The sequence below is a fragment of the Dermacentor variabilis genome, chromosome 7 (genome assembly GCF_050947875.1).
Source record: "Dermacentor variabilis isolate Ectoservices chromosome 7, ASM5094787v1, whole genome shotgun sequence".
Taxonomy (NCBI): domain Eukaryota; kingdom Metazoa; phylum Arthropoda; class Arachnida; order Ixodida; family Ixodidae; genus Dermacentor; species Dermacentor variabilis.
Window position 1 is genome coordinate 102,591,974 of NC_134574.1, and position 18,694 is coordinate 102,610,667.

At 45.7% G+C, this 18,694-nt stretch overlaps 1 protein-coding gene across 1 annotated transcript in view; it reads right to left on the reverse strand.

Annotated features, from left to right (window-relative positions):
- The window catches only part of LOC142587709 (uncharacterized), a 28,693-nt gene extending 10,334 nt beyond the window's left edge, over nucleotides 1-18,359 (reverse strand). The window contains exons 1-4 of the mRNA XM_075698900.1: nucleotides 18,159-18,359; nucleotides 7,029-7,326; nucleotides 3,240-3,526; nucleotides 1,407-1,556 (exon numbers count right to left, since the gene is read on the reverse strand). Of these exons, the coding sequence (XP_075555015.1) occupies nucleotides 1,407-1,556; nucleotides 3,240-3,526; nucleotides 7,029-7,290 (699 nt within the window). The 5' untranslated portion in view covers nucleotides 7,291-7,326; nucleotides 18,159-18,359. The remainder of the gene's footprint in view (nucleotides 1-1,406; nucleotides 1,557-3,239; nucleotides 3,527-7,028; nucleotides 7,327-18,158) is intronic.
- Between the last annotated feature and the right edge of the window lie 335 nt (nucleotides 18,360-18,694).

Below are 18,694 nucleotides of genomic sequence, written 5' to 3' on the forward strand. Positions count from 1 at the left end.
GAACCTCATTCACACGATCCTGTTTTGCATAATTTCCCAGCACCAACATCCTCAATCAAGAACGCAAAAAATTATGTCCAATACACGTCCTTGTTTACCAGTTACTGCGCTCCTGGAAAACGATCTTTCGGCACCAACAGTCAGTAAATCGCCAAACTGCAATAGTATCATATGTTTTCCGGCTGGCAGAGATCCCACGTTAACAATAAAAGGCGCAATGCATGCACGACGGAGAACAGTAGGGTCCACCACAGAGGTTTCCCTGCAGCACTCACCCTCCTATGCACGCACTCCAGTACATCACTTTGTGGGTTACTGTGTGCTGCATTTGCAGCTATCACCACCAGTTCTATTGTGATAAGCATCTTCACCTACCTGCTTCGCCAAGCATACAACATACTGCTGTTGAAAGCATACTGCACACTTTTAATAGTCAACAGCTTACGCATGCTGCCATTCCGTGTTGCAGGTGGCTGGAAGCGAACATCATGTTCCGCTTCGGCGGCACAGCATTTAGGAGTCACCCGCCAGCTCGATTAGTTTTAGTCTCCCGTCTCCGCATTAAAACACTATGCTACAGGAAAATGACAAAGCACGTCTCAGGCCACTCAGATTATGATTTTGGCACATAAAATGTGCCAAAACCACAATCTGATTATGAGGCATGCAGTACGGCGCATTAATTTTGACCACCCGAGGTTCTGACTTGCACCTAAATCAAAGTGCAAAGGTGCGTGTGCCTTTCGCCCCCTTCGAAAGGTGGCCGCCGTGGCCAGGATTGGATCCCGTGACCGTATGCTTAGCAGCTCAACACCAAAGCCACTAAGAGCAACCACGGCAGGTAACTTCATACCAAAATATCAGCAGTAGTACATCAGTGCGATGCAAGTTTCAGGTATTCCTTTCTGTTCAGGTCGTTACGATGCAGGAAAAGTTCTCAACATTTGCTACTTTAAGTCCTTGGCATCTTAAGAATGCAGTGCAGTCTTTTACCGTCAAACAATTAGGCAGACTCAACTAGACTCAAAATTAATCCTGATGAGCTGGTGCAGGAACTTCAAAATGGTATGGCCACCTGTGTATTCTCTTGTTCTTTTGCTAGCTTATCATGCAAGCCTCCTTTCCCGATAGGCATGGCTGTTTTGCCATCACAGGACAAGCTCAAGAAATTGTAGTGCGATCTATGGTCCAAGCATTAATTTACACAGAGCGAAATAAAAAGGGCAGAATTGTCAGTTGGTATAGGCATGCAGCCTAGAACAAAGTGCAGCATCAAATACCCGCAACCTAAGCAGATTGCTCTAGCCACTTGGCCACTGGAGGAAGTATGGAAGCAGTAACCTCGATATATAAGCAAAGACGTTAGAGCCTCATCCATGTTAATACTACCTCATGCAGTAACGTACCTTCTTTGGCTGTTCGACTGGAACTACTTTGGCAGCAGGGGGCGTGGTGCTTAGAGTTCTGCTTGATGGCACAGTTTGAGTTCGTGCTATGGAGCTCACAGACGTCAAACGCGGCATGGAAACAGTCTTCGCAGCGGGCTTTTGAGACCCCTGTAACGAGCACAATTTCATCAGTGTTGGTTACTCTTCCTTATTTCGCTGTCATGTTTTCAAATTGTACTAGACAAGTGCAGCTCAACCCCTTCTGTACCAAGCTACTATCCTAAATTCGGACCAAAAATGGCCAAATTATTTTAAATGTCCCAGTTGCCACCGACTTTTGCTTGCTCTACAAGAATAAACTTGTTCCTGCTTGTGCTTTCCCGTGGATTGTGTGCTGCCATCTGCCAGAAACATGACAAACCAGCGAGATGAAACCAATTCGTTCATGGCATTGCTGGAAAATGAAATGTACAATCAGCAAGCTCTGCTCTTTCTCAGCCGATTTTGCCAGAAATGTGTGAACGAACCCGACTCGTCAATAACATGGAAGAGAATAAGTGGCAAGGACTAATGTGTTGCAAAGGCCCTCAGTCTGCCTATGTGAACAATATACAGTTGAGTCTCGTTAAAACAAAGTTGCCAGCCCCCCTAAATGCTAGAAAAAACACTGGGAAGCATCACAGTGCTTTAGACAATTTACAATACTTATTTCTATGAAAACTTTTGGTGTTGTTATGCAGGAATTGGACGCATCAACAGCATGATACACTAGCTCACTTCGTTCCTGCAACTGCTGCAGCTGCCAGACTTGAGCACAGCCCCCCAAAAAAAGAAGAAATGTGCATACCACTCCCGTTTACATTTTTTAATGCACTATTACTACACAACATCAGTAAGTTTTGATATTGAACAATGAGACCAGGTCCCTGCCTTTCGGGACCATGACGAGCGTCAAACTAAAGTATTTCGTAAGTGTTTTCGAACTTTCACAGTGGCCAAGTTTCATCCTTTAAGCATGTGAAGCAGTTGGCAGGCTTCAAAAAACTTCAAACATATGTCAATAATCCTTTTAAGAAACCGAAAGTTTGTTTGGAGCTCAAACAAAGTTCAGGCAAATCCGTTCATAACTGCCATCCTAGCTGGAGTGCCATACTGGCACTATCACTGTGTGCAACTGTAGTACTACCTGTTAAAGTGTACTAAAATGAACATTCAAAACTTCATTTTATAACCACATCGAGCAACCAGAGCAGGCTCGAACAGAGATGCACCCTAGTGTGATATGCCACACAATGACCTCGATGCAGTTGAGGACAAGTGCAGACCTGAGATACAGAACTGAGAACTCTGGTCACAGTTCTTGCTCCCACAAACATGCTCCATTTTCTACGAAAGTACCAACAAAAAAATTCGAGATGCAGTTCAGTGCTGAGCCACTTAAAGCTAGGACTGGCATCAATATTCTGCACGAAAATCCATGTTCTGCTCCCATATTCAGAGTGTAATCCAACGAGAAGCTAACTTGAATTAGGAACAGTCATTTCTAACGTGCACATATCTTCTTTTTTCAGTCATGAGAAAAGTCACTACAGCATAGCCACAGGTAATGAAACGAGCATTTCTACGCAGTATTTATGATGTGGGAAAAGAATGTATGTCAGTGTTTGCAGGCTAGTTTACAATAAACATGATACCATAATCCCCCTGTTAAAACATTTACTAGAACACCGCAGATTAGATAAAACATGTGACCCATGGGAAACAAAACTGGAGATGAAAATCATTGTAAGCCAACACCTCAGGGTCTATGTAATCTCAAGGGCAAAAGCATTGGAAGTGCAGCCAACATACACAGCCACTCTGGTGTCCATTAGTGAGCTGCCTCAGCTGGGTCGTTGTCATGGTCATGAGGACACCACCCTTGGCAACAGGAGGTAACGTATGCTGTGGAGAACTTGTCTGGGGCCGAGTGCCATTTGCCACAACCGTTTTGCCTGCTGACGTCCCATTGGTCTGTGGCCTAGTTGTCCCATTTGTCACTGGCCGAGGTGTCCCATTTGTCACTGGCCGAGGTGTCCCATTTGTCACTGGCCGAGGTGTCCCATTTGTCACTGGCCGAGGTGTCCCATTGTGCTGACCTGGATGGAAATCGACCAAAGTCAGCTGTCACACTTCCTGCATCCAGCAGCAGTAGTCATATCTGCCAGTATTCTTTCAGAGCATGACAATGCTGACAAGGCAAGGCTATCACACCTGAAATATAAAAAAAAAAGTTTTACCCCTTTTCAGGCCTATGCTTGTCCTGCAACAATTGTGAGCAATATTGTGTGTACTTCATTTGCATAGCACTGTACTCACTGCTTTGTCAGGAGCATCAGCTTATATGCATGTGGTATTCCCAACTAGAAAGTGCTTAGGGGCATGGTGTAAACAGACATGCACACGAGATTAATGACAAGCGTTGTGGGATGACAAACCTGAAAAGTTGTTGCCCTTTCTACAGTAACGAACGCTGTCCCAGTTTGAGACAGTGCACGACAAAAGTGGATGTCAAAGGTCGAGTGCAAAGGTGCAGCCCTTTATCAACTGCTCATAATATATGCCGCTTACCAAAACATAGACGTCATCTAAATCTGTCCTTTCACCACCATCATCTCGAAACTGTGCCTGCTAATCTGCTGATCTTGCTACTAGGTAAGATCGCCTGCCCCCTAAACTGTTTCTTTTCCACAATCCACTCTTATTTCTTAATAGCGTCACATGTTTTAGCTGCAATGAATTTGACATAATTTCATTTAATTAGTCTAGGTAACTATAGCTGCGTTATTGACTTATTGCTGCTCCATACATTCAAGGCACAGCTATGAATCTTTCCCTATTCCTTGTGTGCCTTGAACAACTCGCATTCATTTCACACAGGTGATTAGCCTAGAAGCTGGTTAAAGGGTTGCAAATGAAGTGTCAAAAAATAAATGTGGGCCTTGGTTGAAGTGAATAAATGTAGGAATTACTCGACAATTATTCAATGTGGCATATCACTGTACCATAGCAAACTGACATTGTTTACCACTTTGCATACGTACACACCCCTCAACACTAAATTGAACGCATACACAGTCATAAAAGCTACATATACAATCTGCAATACAATTCGCAACGACTGTCTTTGAATGTAGAATAAGGAATGACAACTGGGCCAAGCAAAAGAGCAAGTTTTTAGGTAACTCTTAGTTCACAGAAGTGAACTAAAGCATAATTCCATGTTTACTACGCCATTCACTTGATTTACTTGCTTTTAGGCTTTCTCCTTTTGCATTTCCACAAGAAAGTGCGTTGATCGATTAAGCTAGCTCTCGTTACTGCACCTACAGAAACTGTTCAATTTGATCGAAAGTTTTTCTGCGCGCTGTTAAACATTTACATTGGAATTCTTCTACCAGCAATGTCCCGCACCATGTGAATTGACAAAATGAAATGGTGCAAAATTTGCACTTTGGTAGACTCGGCAACATACGTAGTTTAGAAGAACTTGTTGGGCGAGTTGGTACATATTAGCAAGCATTGTTTAACTGCGCGAACGAACGGACCACAGAGACAGCGTAGGACAAGGACGGGCGCAGACTTGCAACTAATGTTTATTTCACAAAGACCACATATAAGTACACCCCCGACATACACCACTGCGTGTGAGTGAAAAAAGAAAAGATAAAAGAAAAGAAAAACCTACTATATGCAAAACGCAACCTACCTACGCTCGTCGATAAACCTCATCTCACTGTTGTGTAAATAAACTGAGGTGTCACTGACACATTCGTGTCCCTTCTTTCTAATATGGTATGCCTCAAGTAAGCTCTCTGGCTCGACTATCTCGGCAGCGGCACAATATCTTTACTTCCTTCATGATCGGCTTGCATGTGCATGCCAAGCACTGAACAGGCAGGTGCCCATTCATTTTATTTCTAATTGACAATTCATGCTCACACAAGCACACACCTCCCTGTTTGGCCTATGTAAACTTTGCCGCATGATAGAGGTATCTGATAAACTACTCCAACATTGCAATCTATGTGGGAAATAGAGTGCTTTGTTCCGCACCCTTGAAAGCTATCTTTACTTTCTATGCACGAGCATAGCCCAGCGAGCTTGTCGGGAGCCGAGAACGCTATCTCAACTCCATACCGTTTCACAACCTTTCTTAAGTTGTGGGAAGTCTTGTGAACATAAGGCACAACATTACGTTTCTCATTTTTGTGCTCCCTTGCATCTTCAGTAATATTGCCTTCCGTCTATCTTCTTAAGCACTGCCTCCACTACTGATGAAATGACTGATTGCGGGAAACCTGCTTCTTCCAACCTTACAATCTGCCTGTCAAAGCTTTCCTGTATTTTGTGTGTGCAGGACTTTCTTAAGGCTGATATGATACACTGGGTGGCTATTGCCCGCTTTACCATTTTCGAATGAGGCAACATAATTTTCAAATGACAGAAGCAGTGAAGATAGAGACTTCTCTCAAGTTGTCTAACTATTCGGTCCCACATCTAGGCTGTTTGAACGATGTCTCAAAGAACGGTAGATGCTCATGAGTGCACACGATATTGATAATTGCGTTCGACTAATATCAATAAGAACTTAATTTTTCCCGCCACGGATTGACTTTACCCATCAGCATTTCGACAGCGTAGCATGTACAAATTATTACGAGCAATGCTTCCTGTCATGACGGGTTTTCACTCGCAAGAGAAGACAGTCAATTTCAGACTGACTTTCAACCAAAGCAGATTGATCTCTTACATTTCTAACACTGCCTGCGCAAGTGCCCCTATTTACTACAATACGTGCAACACTGCACATTACTGTAAAGGAACTGAACACGACACGTGCAGGTTCCAGCACCAGTTGAATGCACACAGACCACCTTGCTTGCACTCAAAAGCTGTGAATGCAATGATGAAGTATGAGGAGGCCTCTGCATGCTCCCCGATGTGACAGCCATTGCTTTGCAAACCTAAAAGAATGCAGTGAAAAAACAAACCAGGTGCCTGCTGCAATGAATAAAAACAAATGCTCCCTGTAGAATAGGAACTTACCCATATTCAAACTGGTGAAGCTACTGCTTTTCACTATAGCTTGGGCTTCGCTATTGCTAGTATTAATACCAACGAATCATTCTTTGCGTGATCCAACTTAAAAATAAAGTAAAACAGTTGGGAACTAGAAGCCAGGTGCATATTTATATACTTAAGATTCTCTTTACTCTCAGTAATTATACTAAATATTGCAAATTATTACTTTCATTAGTGTTTCTTGAGGTCCTTTGAATTTTAACAAGAATTCTCAAAAACTGTCTGGACAATTATTACTGCTTTACATCCATTAACACTAGTGATCAGCCTATAATTCTATGTATCATGGTATGCTTTGCGACTACATCTTGAAAGAAAACATTAAAATGTAAACGCACCAAAACTGAGCGTATTTGTAGTGGTAATGAAACAGTTAACACATTCTAGTACACATTCACAATGTTCATCAAACTTTTAGCTCTGAGGTGGATGTCGGACAAGTCTTGTCTTTTCCCATTCAGTTGACACCATTGGTGCACCATGCATCTGTGTACACTTCAGTATCTTTAAACTTACCATTCCTGATGGTCGAGGCATCCTTGTGAACGCCGCCATTTTGAATCTTGCCATTGATGTTGGCCCGTGGAACCGCCTCTCCAGCTGTCGGGGTGTGGCCATTCACAGGTGACGAGGAAGGTGTGGCTTGCTTGACGGTGAGTGTAGCCTTGGTGGCAGTAGTTGTTGGTCCCGGGATCCGTGTTGGTCGTGGGAGACCACTGCGCTGCTGCAGGTTCTGCTGGAACTGGCTCCTCATCTGCTCGAGGCGCGAGGCCGACATGGTGGTGCCGCCGGGGAGCTACGATGCACCCGCTTCCTGTGGCAAGAAAGGTGCCAGTGGCAATGACAATTCGGCAGGATTGCGTGGCTCATGCACTGTACACTATTGGACAATGGCGCCACATGGGCAGATCATCCAACACCAGCTGCTCTGACAAATTAAAATGAGTCTTGTAGACAACTGCGAGGTGCAGGTATATATTTGCGTGGCTGCGGGAGCTCCCATCTGCCCAGTGGTAGCACACATAATACCACAACAGACTGATTTATTTATCAGGGGGTTCGTCATGTTGGCATATTCCAATTCCCTGGCAGCATCTATGACTCTGGAGACTCAGACACAAGGATTTAAAAAAATGGCAGTTTAGAGTTGGCCATGTTAATATGCCAGCCCATTGTGCTCACCTACCACCACTAAGCTGTGGGTCGCACTTTCAGATTTGGCTCAATCATGCGTTTCATAATACTTCAACCACCCAGGCACACTTGCAAAAAAAAGCAAAAGACACCATTATTTGTGGCTTCAAGGGGTGTATGGTAGCGTGATTAAAAGACGGGAAAAAAGAAGATGCACAGAGACACACACAGCGCTAACTTCCAACAATGTTTGTAATCGAAAACCAGGTCGTACTTATACACTCAGCCAACATGAGTCACAGCCACGTGAACAGATAAGCAATCAGAGCAAAACATTTTTGTAAGGGATATATTAAGCCATGCGCAAAAATTTCATTCTTTTTCAGAGAGCCAATGACGGTTTGCTGATACATTAATCCCCTAGGGCATCAATCTGCTCGGCTTCTATTATAAGTCTAGCGAGTTTCGAACATATTTCTACCAGTAATGGTTGTTGATTCGAAGAGAGGGGAGCACTGATGTTGCTAACAATGAAGGGAGAGAAACCCATCTGATACAACTTTGTCGACTTTATTTTTGTGTTCGCGCAGTCTATCATCAATGCATTTGCTCGACTGTCCGATGTAATACTTCCCACACGATAAGGGTATACAAAAAATAATTGATGTATTCAATTTCTAAATTTCTTGCTGTGTTTAACTTGGCAGCTAGGAGCACTTTTCTTTCCTGGTCTTGTTTTCCTGCACAAGCTGATTAGTTTGTTAGGTGCATAAAAAAACTACATCTGGGTTACCTCGGCGGGCAATTTTCTTCAGGTTGTGCAACAACCGCTGGATATAAGGTATCAGTGTTGGTCTTTTTTTCTCGCAGTTACTATTTCCTTCTGCACGTTCAGAAGTCCGATTTCTGCACATGCCTAAGTATTCCCTCTGCAACTCATGCCAGAACATGACTGGGACAACCTGCTTCATGTAGCCGCATGGCCTGTTGTGTGAATGCTTCATCAGTGCAATGATGGCATGATTTAGTAAGTACATTTAGTAAGTAAGTAAGCAAGTGATTTAGTAAGTACAAAAAGAAAAACGAAGGTTTCAGTCATAAAGTCTGTAGCACAGCGGCTTAATGCCTCATGACGCTCTCACAGGGAATCGTGCTAGACTTCCTTGCCCTCTACAGTTGACAGTGCGGGATGGGGCGCTCTCCAGGGGTGACATGGCTGCATCCCTTGAAAACAAGGGATCTTCCGTCTTCGGCATCTGATTAGTGATGCCTGCATCCACGCTGGACTTCCTTGAAAAAGCTTGCGTTGCATGTTATTTTCTTCCCCTGCCCGACTGGACCCTTGCACCTTTGTGCTAATGTGTGGGTCAAGGTTCAAATATGGTGTGAGCTTATTCTGCCTGACCAGCTTGCACCGTTCAGTCCTTGTTTAAGCACATGTGGCTTGGTGTGGTACCTTTCATCTGCATATGCTTTAGATTTCAGTTTTGAAGTGAGATCATCTTGGCGCACTTCATCATAAGCTTCAAGCTCTGTTGAAGCCATTAGCCTGGCAGAATCAGAAGAGTCAAAACCTCCAATGCTTGCTTCTAATCGCGGAGGTCCCAGTCCCCGTTCTCTAGGCCTGTGTGCCGAGGACAGGGAGTCGGGGGCCTCCTTATCTGGCAGAACAATAAAGTTGTTATCAGGTTGTGGTATTGCTGACTGCATCCACCTGTCAAACCGTATTCAGATGGAGCCTTTTGTGACATTGCATGTGGAGTGCTTGCTCTATAACACTTGAGAAAGTTGATCCATGCCCGGGACCCAGTCTCTTCCCTGGACATGTAGTGCGTTGATTGCTTCAGTCAGCATTCTAACGAAACGTTCTGCCTCGCCATTTGCCTCGGGCCAGAGCAGTGTTAGTCTGCGGTGTGCAAAACCATACTCTGCAGCAAAAAATTTTAAGTCAGCTGGACTGAAAGGTGGTCCGTTATCACTCTTCCCTTGGTGACTGACACCGATTTGTGCAAATATTCGGCTCAGCATGTGAATTGTCGAGTTTGCGTTTGTTGACAACACAACTTCTACCATGAAGAAGCGGGAATAGTCATCAATGAGTACAAGCAGGTACTTGCCGTTGGGAAATGGACGAGCAAAGTCGATGCTCAAATTTTCCCAAGGTCCTTTCAGAAAAGGGAGTTGGTTCCACAGGATCACATTGAGAGCATGGCATTGAGGACTGACATGGGGCGCAATCTCGTACTGCCTGCTCAACTAATTTGTCCAAATGCAGCTGCAGAGCAGTTCAGTTTTTACAATTCCTATATGTCCAGTATGTTTTTTTTTCTTGGATTGCAGCTGGCTTCTGGGTTGTCTTAGCTTGGCCCACTACACTATACCCATCCTTTAACACTCTTAGCACTTTCTCGCAGACAAAATTTTTTGTAAAGCATGACAAAACATTCGTAAAATTGTAGAATAAGCACAAATTTGTAAATTACAAGTTTGGGAGAGTTGGCAGGTATGCATCATGTGCCCAATGGGTATTGCGGTTTCAATTAGCATAAAGGCAGGTACAGATTGTCCTCATGCAATTATCAGCACATACTATGAGCAAGGGACACTGCTTCAATCCATGTCAGTGAATCGTTTATTCGGAGATTTCCATGGGCACTAACTGAAATACTAACTGTGATGGCAGACAGCCTTAAATGCCACTTGATTTTTAAATCCATAGTGTGCCACGTGGAATACACAGAATGAGTAATGCTGTGAAACAAATTATGGTGAATAAAAATAGCAGCATAACTAAAATGCAAGTCCTTAAAAAAGAGGTATTTGTAGTCTTGTATGCTCAATAAAGTATGTTCCCTTACGTTTCTTTAATTTACAAAGTCCATTGTAAAACTTTGTACTTGTTTGTTTCGGTACACAGGCACTACTCTGAACTAAATTTTGCTGGAACAAATTTAGCACGTAAATTAGATCGCATCAGGCAGAATTGTAGGTAGTTTCCAGGAAAAATACTTGCAGGTAGGTTTACATTGGAATTAGCCTGTTCAATGGCAGGTCTTATCCAAGTGATCACCAAATTTGTTGAAGGGAATAAAGTAAGAGAAACTCTGAAGGTCTTTCATTTTTCTTTAACTGGCTGGTCCAGGCAGGAATAAATGAATTGGACCAACATAAAATCCTTGTTTAACTTTTCTTTATTTGTTTTCTGGAAAAACAATGCCTGCATTCACAGTCATTCTGATAAGCCTGCAAGATAACATCCTAATCAAAATTACATTTCAGCCCCATTATTATTGTATGCATATAAAGGGAAAATCAGACATCCACCCATTCGTAGCAATTGCTACAAAGGAAACCCAAACGGGTTCCTCAAAAGAAAAGCCTCAGAGTTGAAGAAAAATTTGTCCTGGTCCAGGACTCGAACCCGGGACCACCGCCTTTCCGGGGCAGCCGTTCTACCATTTGAGCTAACCAGGTGGCTAGCAGATGGCAGGGCGAAGTGGAATTTGTTGACAACACATGAAGCAAAGGCAAATGTTTGACGTAGTAGTTCTGCGGAAACCCGCAAGGTGGCAATCATTGTATGCATTTAAGATGAAAGACTTATGAACCAGGACCAGCAGCTATTTGTCTTGTTTCTTGCACCAGACTTTTTGTCTATTACAAGAAGTCAATAGGGGATGATCATTTGTAGGCTTTACTGAATCTTTAAATATAGCGGGTGGAAAATAGCACAATTCCTTCCTTTAACTGGATCATTCAAAGAGGCAGATATTGCTTGCATGAGAAATCGAAACACATAATCAACTAACAAATATTCACTAACTTAATTACCTTATGGCACATATTACAATCTACAAATTGTATCTGATAAGTGTTCAAGGCATATCCACTTCCAACAGATTGAGAGATGGTGCGATCAAACTAGCAGTAAAATGCACTGTTCTTCCAGCTCTAACAAAAAATAAAGGCATGAGTAACTAGAAGGCCACTGTATTTCATCGCATAGTTTGAGAATTAACACCTCAAAACTGGCGACATCTTGAAAATTCAAATAGAAGTGGATATGCCCTGCAAACTCACCGGCTACAATTCATAAATCGCAATATGTGCTGTAAAGCAAATAAGTTGGTAGAATTTTGTCAATTATCTGAACATACGGTCAAATTTCTCACGCAAGTAACATCCACCTCCTTACTATAATTATACACATTTACTCTATCTGGCAGGCGATTTCTTTCTGTAATACCTAAAGAAAATGATCACCCCATACGTATAAAAAGCCACGTCAGTGTATAGCTATTTCCCCCTCACAAACGCCTCCTGTAAGAGACCGACAGGAAGTTTCGGCATTGAATGCAGCGGCAACGCAGAATGAATAAGCGCAAACACGTCTCTCAATTCCGGCTCGCCGTCGTCTCGCAACCAAAGGGCCTCCGCGCGGCCCTGACGCATACTCGCAAATCTTTCGCAGGCCTGCCGTGTGTGTGTGTGTGTGTGTGTGTGTGTGTGTGTGTGTGTGTTCTTTGTCGTGACAGCGCAAGACCTCGGCGCATGCCGCAGGACGTGGCGTTCTTGGACGGAGACGCTGCGAAGCGTAACCGCGCGCGCGAGTTAGACCGGGCGAACAATGTGTGCAAGTCGTTACGTTCGCGACCCCGGCTCGGCATTCTGTGGCGTACGCCAGTGTCAACGGACAAATGCCAGCTCGACAAGTGGTGCCGCTGTGTCAACTGGCACCGCCCACGTCGTCTGCTCGCGCCGCTGCCAGACGAGCGCTCGTAGCAGACGACGCACCCTCTCTCACGACCGACCCCAAGCATATCCTCCAGCCCAGCGACTCCGTCCTATATATATATATATATATATTATAGGCTGTGCGTTTGTTTCAATTTTGCGGGAGCCCGCTTTTCCTCATCACTTCCTCCTCCGTCTCTTTAAAGCCATTTGGAACGGCGCATGAGGTGGGAGCGGCGGTCAAATTGAGGACAGTGGCCGGTCAGCCAGGCCGCGCAAAGTAAGCCGTCGCCCGATCACGGTCCGTCCCTCAAAGCAGCGGTCTCCGCAAGGCGCGGTATCGCAGAATGGCAGACTGTAGACGCCGCATTTTAAGTAGGAGCTAGAGCAGCGCTTTCAAGAAGAAACAAGGACGACTGTGAGCCGATTGGTGGCGACAGCTGCTGCTTTTCACATGCTAATAGAAGTATGCGCGGACAGAGGTACGGTCTCCGTCAAACAAATTAGGAGCGTGTTAACTGCCTTCTAACTGTGTCGTCTCGCACGTCCGCGGTGCTCTTGGCGCGAGAAAGACGCCGACGACGCGGGTTCGCGTTACTCCTTTGGACTTCGTGGTGTGTGGATGCGCGCAAGAGGATCCAGACGACGCGGGCCCCAATTTTGTGACGCGTTTTGCGTCTACACGTTCCAGAGGGGGTCGTGATCGAGCTCAGCTCGATTTGTTTCATTCATCAAATTTCGACAAATCGCTGCAACATACGTAGAAGTACGGTGCATTACAAAAGGAAAGGTCTTGTGGAAGATCGACCGTGCCGACCGCATATCCTCGATCCCTTCAGCATTGTTAAAAAAAAAAAAGCATTTAAGTTTCGCGATTGGTGGGCGGTCGACGTATCGGGTCAAAACATCAGTGCGTTCTAGCAAGCTGCGCCGCGCCTTTCGACCGCTTGCTCTAAAATTGCAGCGCCCGAATAAGTTGCGTACAGGAGCGCGCAACCGGTTTTTACAGAACCGGGGCCACCGCCCCACAAAGAAGGACGATCGAACAAAGCCAATAACGCAAATTGATGGCGATTCGCGCACGAAATACCGCGACACGTACCGAACGAAGCGAGGGCTCTAGATTAATTCCGAGCATAATTATGCTGTGACAAGAGCGGGTTTCATAGCGAAGCTCTGCTGGGTCGACTTCCACATATTGGCTTACCACGACGAGAGGTTAAATCACCTGTCGCCTATGACTTGGAGTAGCTTTTACCAATGCGTACCCGTACCTCATCGGAATGGCCACAAGTCGAGATTGTGAAGTTTGCGGGTGCGAAGAGACGATAGCGCACCTTCTGCGTGATTGTCGTGGTTTCGATGCACAAGGAAAAGTCCTCAGCACCATGTTCGACAGGAATGACAACTGTCCCTTTACGGAAGGCAAAACTCTTGGACCCCGGTCTCAGCCGACGTCGGCACTAACTGATTTAAAGGCGCTATAACGTGCTTTTTAAAGGAAACGGGACTCATTGAAAAACTACGAAATGTAAGAACTAATGCGTTCCTTTTTTTTCTTTTTTAATCCTCATTTTCTTATCTTTTCTACCCTTACTCCATCCCTCTGTACAGAGTAGCTAACTGGACACTTAATCTGGTTAATCTATCTGCCTTTCACCTCTTGTTTTCCTTCCTTCCTGCCAGATCCAAAACCAAATCCCCGACGTCGCGATAAGATACCCCGATCTGTACTCTACAGCCAGCGCGTTTGGCGTTAGTTCCAAGTCGTCTGCAGCAGTGCGGAACCCTCAGGACTCTTAGCCAATAGGAAGGCCCCCTATGCTCCTCGAGACGTGTTCATCCGCGCCGCGTCGTCTGCTCAGCGGCTGCTGAATTTGCAGTAGGCGGCGTGCTTTCGCCAAGGCCTTAACGTGACACGTACCACTGTAACGTATCATGTACTAAGCAAGAGCAACTATAATCCCGCCATTAATTGTACAGTTACGCCCGGAACTTCGTTCTGCTGCGCAGGGATATTGCCAGTGTTCACCTCGTACAGATGTAGCATAGACGGGATATCCGTAACTAAAAGGAAGGAGGGCGCTTTTTTCTCGCGACGACATATTCGTTGCATTCAGCTCGACGCGTACTGGTAGGTTACTGCGGTATGAAAACCCAAGTCCACCGGCAAGCGAAGACGCGTCCTCTACCGGGAACAGAATTCATTAAGGATAAGTTCGTGCGGGACACCGACCGAAAAACCTAGTAGAGTCGGCAGTTGATGCTGCATGTTCTGCGTTCAATAATTATTTAGGACCGCACGGGTCACGTGGGAAAGTCGGTCTGAAGACCCGCCCACGGCACCCAACGCTGCACGGCTTGTCTCGAATCCCATAAGAATGTAAAAAAAAAAAAAAAAAAGATTAATTGGATTTCAAAGTACAAAGTGCGAATTTGCACCAAGTAGCCACCGCGTTGAACCACGTAATTTAGTTAGACGGCTAACCACCTTTCGATGTCTGAGACCTCGTCAATTTCATGGTTCACGTAAGCGCCAGCGGATATATAATGTCCATGTCTTTTAATCATGTCAAGCTAATTACAAAAAAAAGAACTTTATGCCGCAGGGTTTCTAACACTTTTTTTAATCATAAATAGATAATAGAAGGCTAGATTTAAAGACAGTTCGCCTTTCCGGCAGCTGGAACCAGAAAACCACTTCGGACCCATGTCACGCGAAAGTTGGCCGTACACAAAACCGAAAAGGAATAGTTCGCGCTGCAGCCTAAAAAGAAGAAAACAAAAAGGGAACAACTCATTCCAGTGCCCTATAAGTTATATACGCATCCACTTTAAAAATTTGGCTCGTCAATGCGCTCAAGTCTCGCAAAGGGCATCGATCACTTTCGGTCTGCCGGAAGCGGACGCCACGAAAGGAATGTCACTCCTCCGCCGTTATTTTCACGCGTGAATTCTCGTGCCATACGGCGGACATAGTTCTCGAACGCGTTGACAGCTTAACTGACAGCAAGGGTGCCTGCAACTCCAGTGAAGCATCGTCCAGAGTTTCAAGTCACGCATGCGAAAGTGACAGTATTCCGAAACGTCATCGATCTGGAATGCACTTGCAAGTACGTAGCGATGAGAATTAAAAAAAATGCATTAGCGCTCGATAACGTGCGTCTTCTGAACTCTTACTTTCAGGTATTTTTTTTTACGTTTAACTAGGCAGAATTACGGGGAAAGATCAACGGTGCATACCACAGTAAGGGTAAAATAATTTACACCCTTAAATGCGAAAAGGGTGTGAACGGGTCTAACTCATCCTCTTTAGCGAATTTATATATACCGCAGCCCGACATACGACTATAGCAGGAATGGGAACATTATACATTACTATACATTACACAGTAAAAACACACATGCACAATAAATTAACCAGAAAGAAGCGCTTTATATGTTAGCGAAGTGCTTACTAGTGATAGCTGTAAAAGCTTTTAGTGATACATAGTGAACGAGTGTTATCGGGAAGAGAATTCCAGACCTCTCTACTGTACGTGGGAGAAAACGAATAAGGGTGTAAATGTGTAACTAACAACCTCACACCAAACACACCCTTTAGCGAATAAGGGTGTAAGAGTGAGTTATAAACGCATTTACACTCTTCTCGCTTTTCAGGGTGTAAATTACTTTACACTGTTAAAAAATTGCACCCTTTGGGGCTTATCTTGTCCCACAACAATACTCGTCATCTGTCTTGCTACCGTTTCCTTTAACGCTGCGAGCCCGGTACTTCCCAGTCACGAACGGCTTGCGCGTTATCAGTGTAGCACAGCATTCTCGACAGGAAAGTAGCGAGCGCCGAGTTTTCAAGAAAGGAAACGCGAGCAAGGCAGATGATTACCGTTGAGGGACAAACATACACCCGAAAGGGAGCAACCGTTTTAAGAGCGTACAGTGTAGGGCGGGGGATATCACAGAAAACCAGTGCCGGTTACAAGTCGGTTAACTGCAACAATAACATGGCTATGTTTATATGAACAGTACCACATTCCATATAGAGCCTTAATAAATTTCAATTACGCGCACCGTAATCGCCGTATGCGCCGTTCTGTCTTTATTCTGTATGTTTGCAAAGCAGGGTATTCTGAAGTAATGAACAGCAGCTTACCATTACCCTGTATAATGTACGATCATTCCGTATTTCTACAGAGATGATGACACTTGAAAAGGGATATCAGGAATGCGTACATAAGCAGCAACGGAATGAAAAATTGCATTAGAGAGCAAACGGGTTTAGCTGATATTCGATGTGAAGTTGGACAGGTCATGTAACGCGTAAAGCAGATAACCGCTGGTCGATTAGAGTTGCACAATATGTTCGAAGGGAAGCGCGGTCGATTACGTCAAAAAAAAAAAAAAAAAAAAGACGGCTGCGGCCGAAAGGATGTTCCACATCCGCCGCCAAGGATGTGACTGGCGGCGCTGGATAACTTGGGATCGCGCTACCGGCTATTTGATAGCGCAGACCCCTCAAACACAAGCGGTCGCCGACCTATATATACCACAAGCGCGTAATCTCGAATATGCCGTGTCCGCTGACAGCGGACGTCGGAAGATAAGACGCAGCTACACAATTGCGCTACACGCGATAAAAACGAAGCGCTACGCAGCAACTTTCCATGCGATCGAGTAAAAGAACGCGCGCTGAAAGTGCATTCGATTACCTCGGGAATGTGGCGACAACAGCACACATACCAAAGCCGTGGCGCGGCGCACAGGTGAAACAAAACTCGTTACCCGTCGTGGAAAAAAACACGTCAAACCGATACCGCGGATGCGCTCCGTATCAAAATATTTGGCGTTCTTCCGGCGTCAGTTATCGCGACGCCACGTAAATGCAATATATGCTGCTGCCGACGGCCCCAATCACCGCCGATACGACAGCCCGCTAACAAAATTAAATGTCAAACGGGTGTCGAACAAATTACATTCCGCTGAAGACCGAGTGAACGGAAACGCAAGGCTCGCAAACGAACCTAAACGCAGAACAAGTTTCAAGTTCGCGCGGTCGTTGAGCGAGGACGGCGCAAAACAAACATGAAAAGCAGGTTGAACTAAATTTAGGTTTCTTATCGCGAACGAATCGCTTTTTTTTTTTTTTTTTCAGCGAAGGCACGCACGAGTTACGCGTGGCTATGCACGCCCGACATTCCACCGCCGACTGTTTCATATCTATCGCCTGCGCGGAACAATCGTTTCGTTGAATCAGACACCGGCGACCTAGAGAATTCGCGCGCACTGCAGATATAGCGCATACCTTAGCAAGCCTCGAGAATAGGGGCGTAATGTCGCGACGGTATCAGGGACTCGTGACAAAACGAAAGGAAATCCCCCCGGAGTGTGCTCGTCGTGAAGGCGAGAGTTTTACACGGAAGGCCACGTATGACTCATCGCGCGCCACTCGACGCAACCTGGCGCGTTGCATAGAGCCGGTGCACGGAGCGGAAGAACGACTACGGTGCGAGACGACGCAGCCACAGGACGCAGCCGCTCTCCCGCAGTTCGCTTTTTTGGAAGCGTCGCCATACCCGAGGCGGAAAGACGCCGACAATAGCGAAACGCCGGCGTGGCAACGCCCGACGCTATAAATGCAAGGCCCGGGGGCCTAGCTAGGCTTGCCACCTATAAAACCGTTGCATCCCGCCAACCGAGCTGTCACTCGAAGCCAACGCCAGTTCAGCCCGATTCGAGCGTGCGTGCGCGCGGATGCAAACAAACAAAGCATCCACTCACGGCTTCGATGCTGTTGCAGCGGTAGTCAGATACCGAGGGTGGCTCCGCAACAATCCACAGAGTAGAACACAACTCGTTAAAAGGCCTCGCGGAAACGATTGCGAGCGAAAGCGGACCACGACGAAGCGCCCGGCACGCTTTTTCACGCGTGCTCCACTGACATCGTCGCGGGCGAAGGCGCTGGTCCGACTGAACCGGCCGGCGGCCGCGTCAGCCAACTGGCGAGCGGAGAGAGTGTCACGTGACACGCGTCATCCAATCGGAGCGTCGTACGGCACGCAGAGCGGCCCGAGAGAGGAGGTGGGAAATTTGACGGCGAGAAAAAGGTGCAAGATAACAACATACGATGACAACGTGCGCGATTTGAATATAAAGCCGGATCCCGTCGTGAACTGATCTAAAACAGCGTTCGTGCGTGTATTGTCGTCGCAGAGCTGACTGAATATATGCAAATCACGATCCCTGCGTCAATCCTACCTGCCTACGCATGTGAGCCTGTAACGCGTCACTTCGGTTGTAAGTGTACTGTACCATAT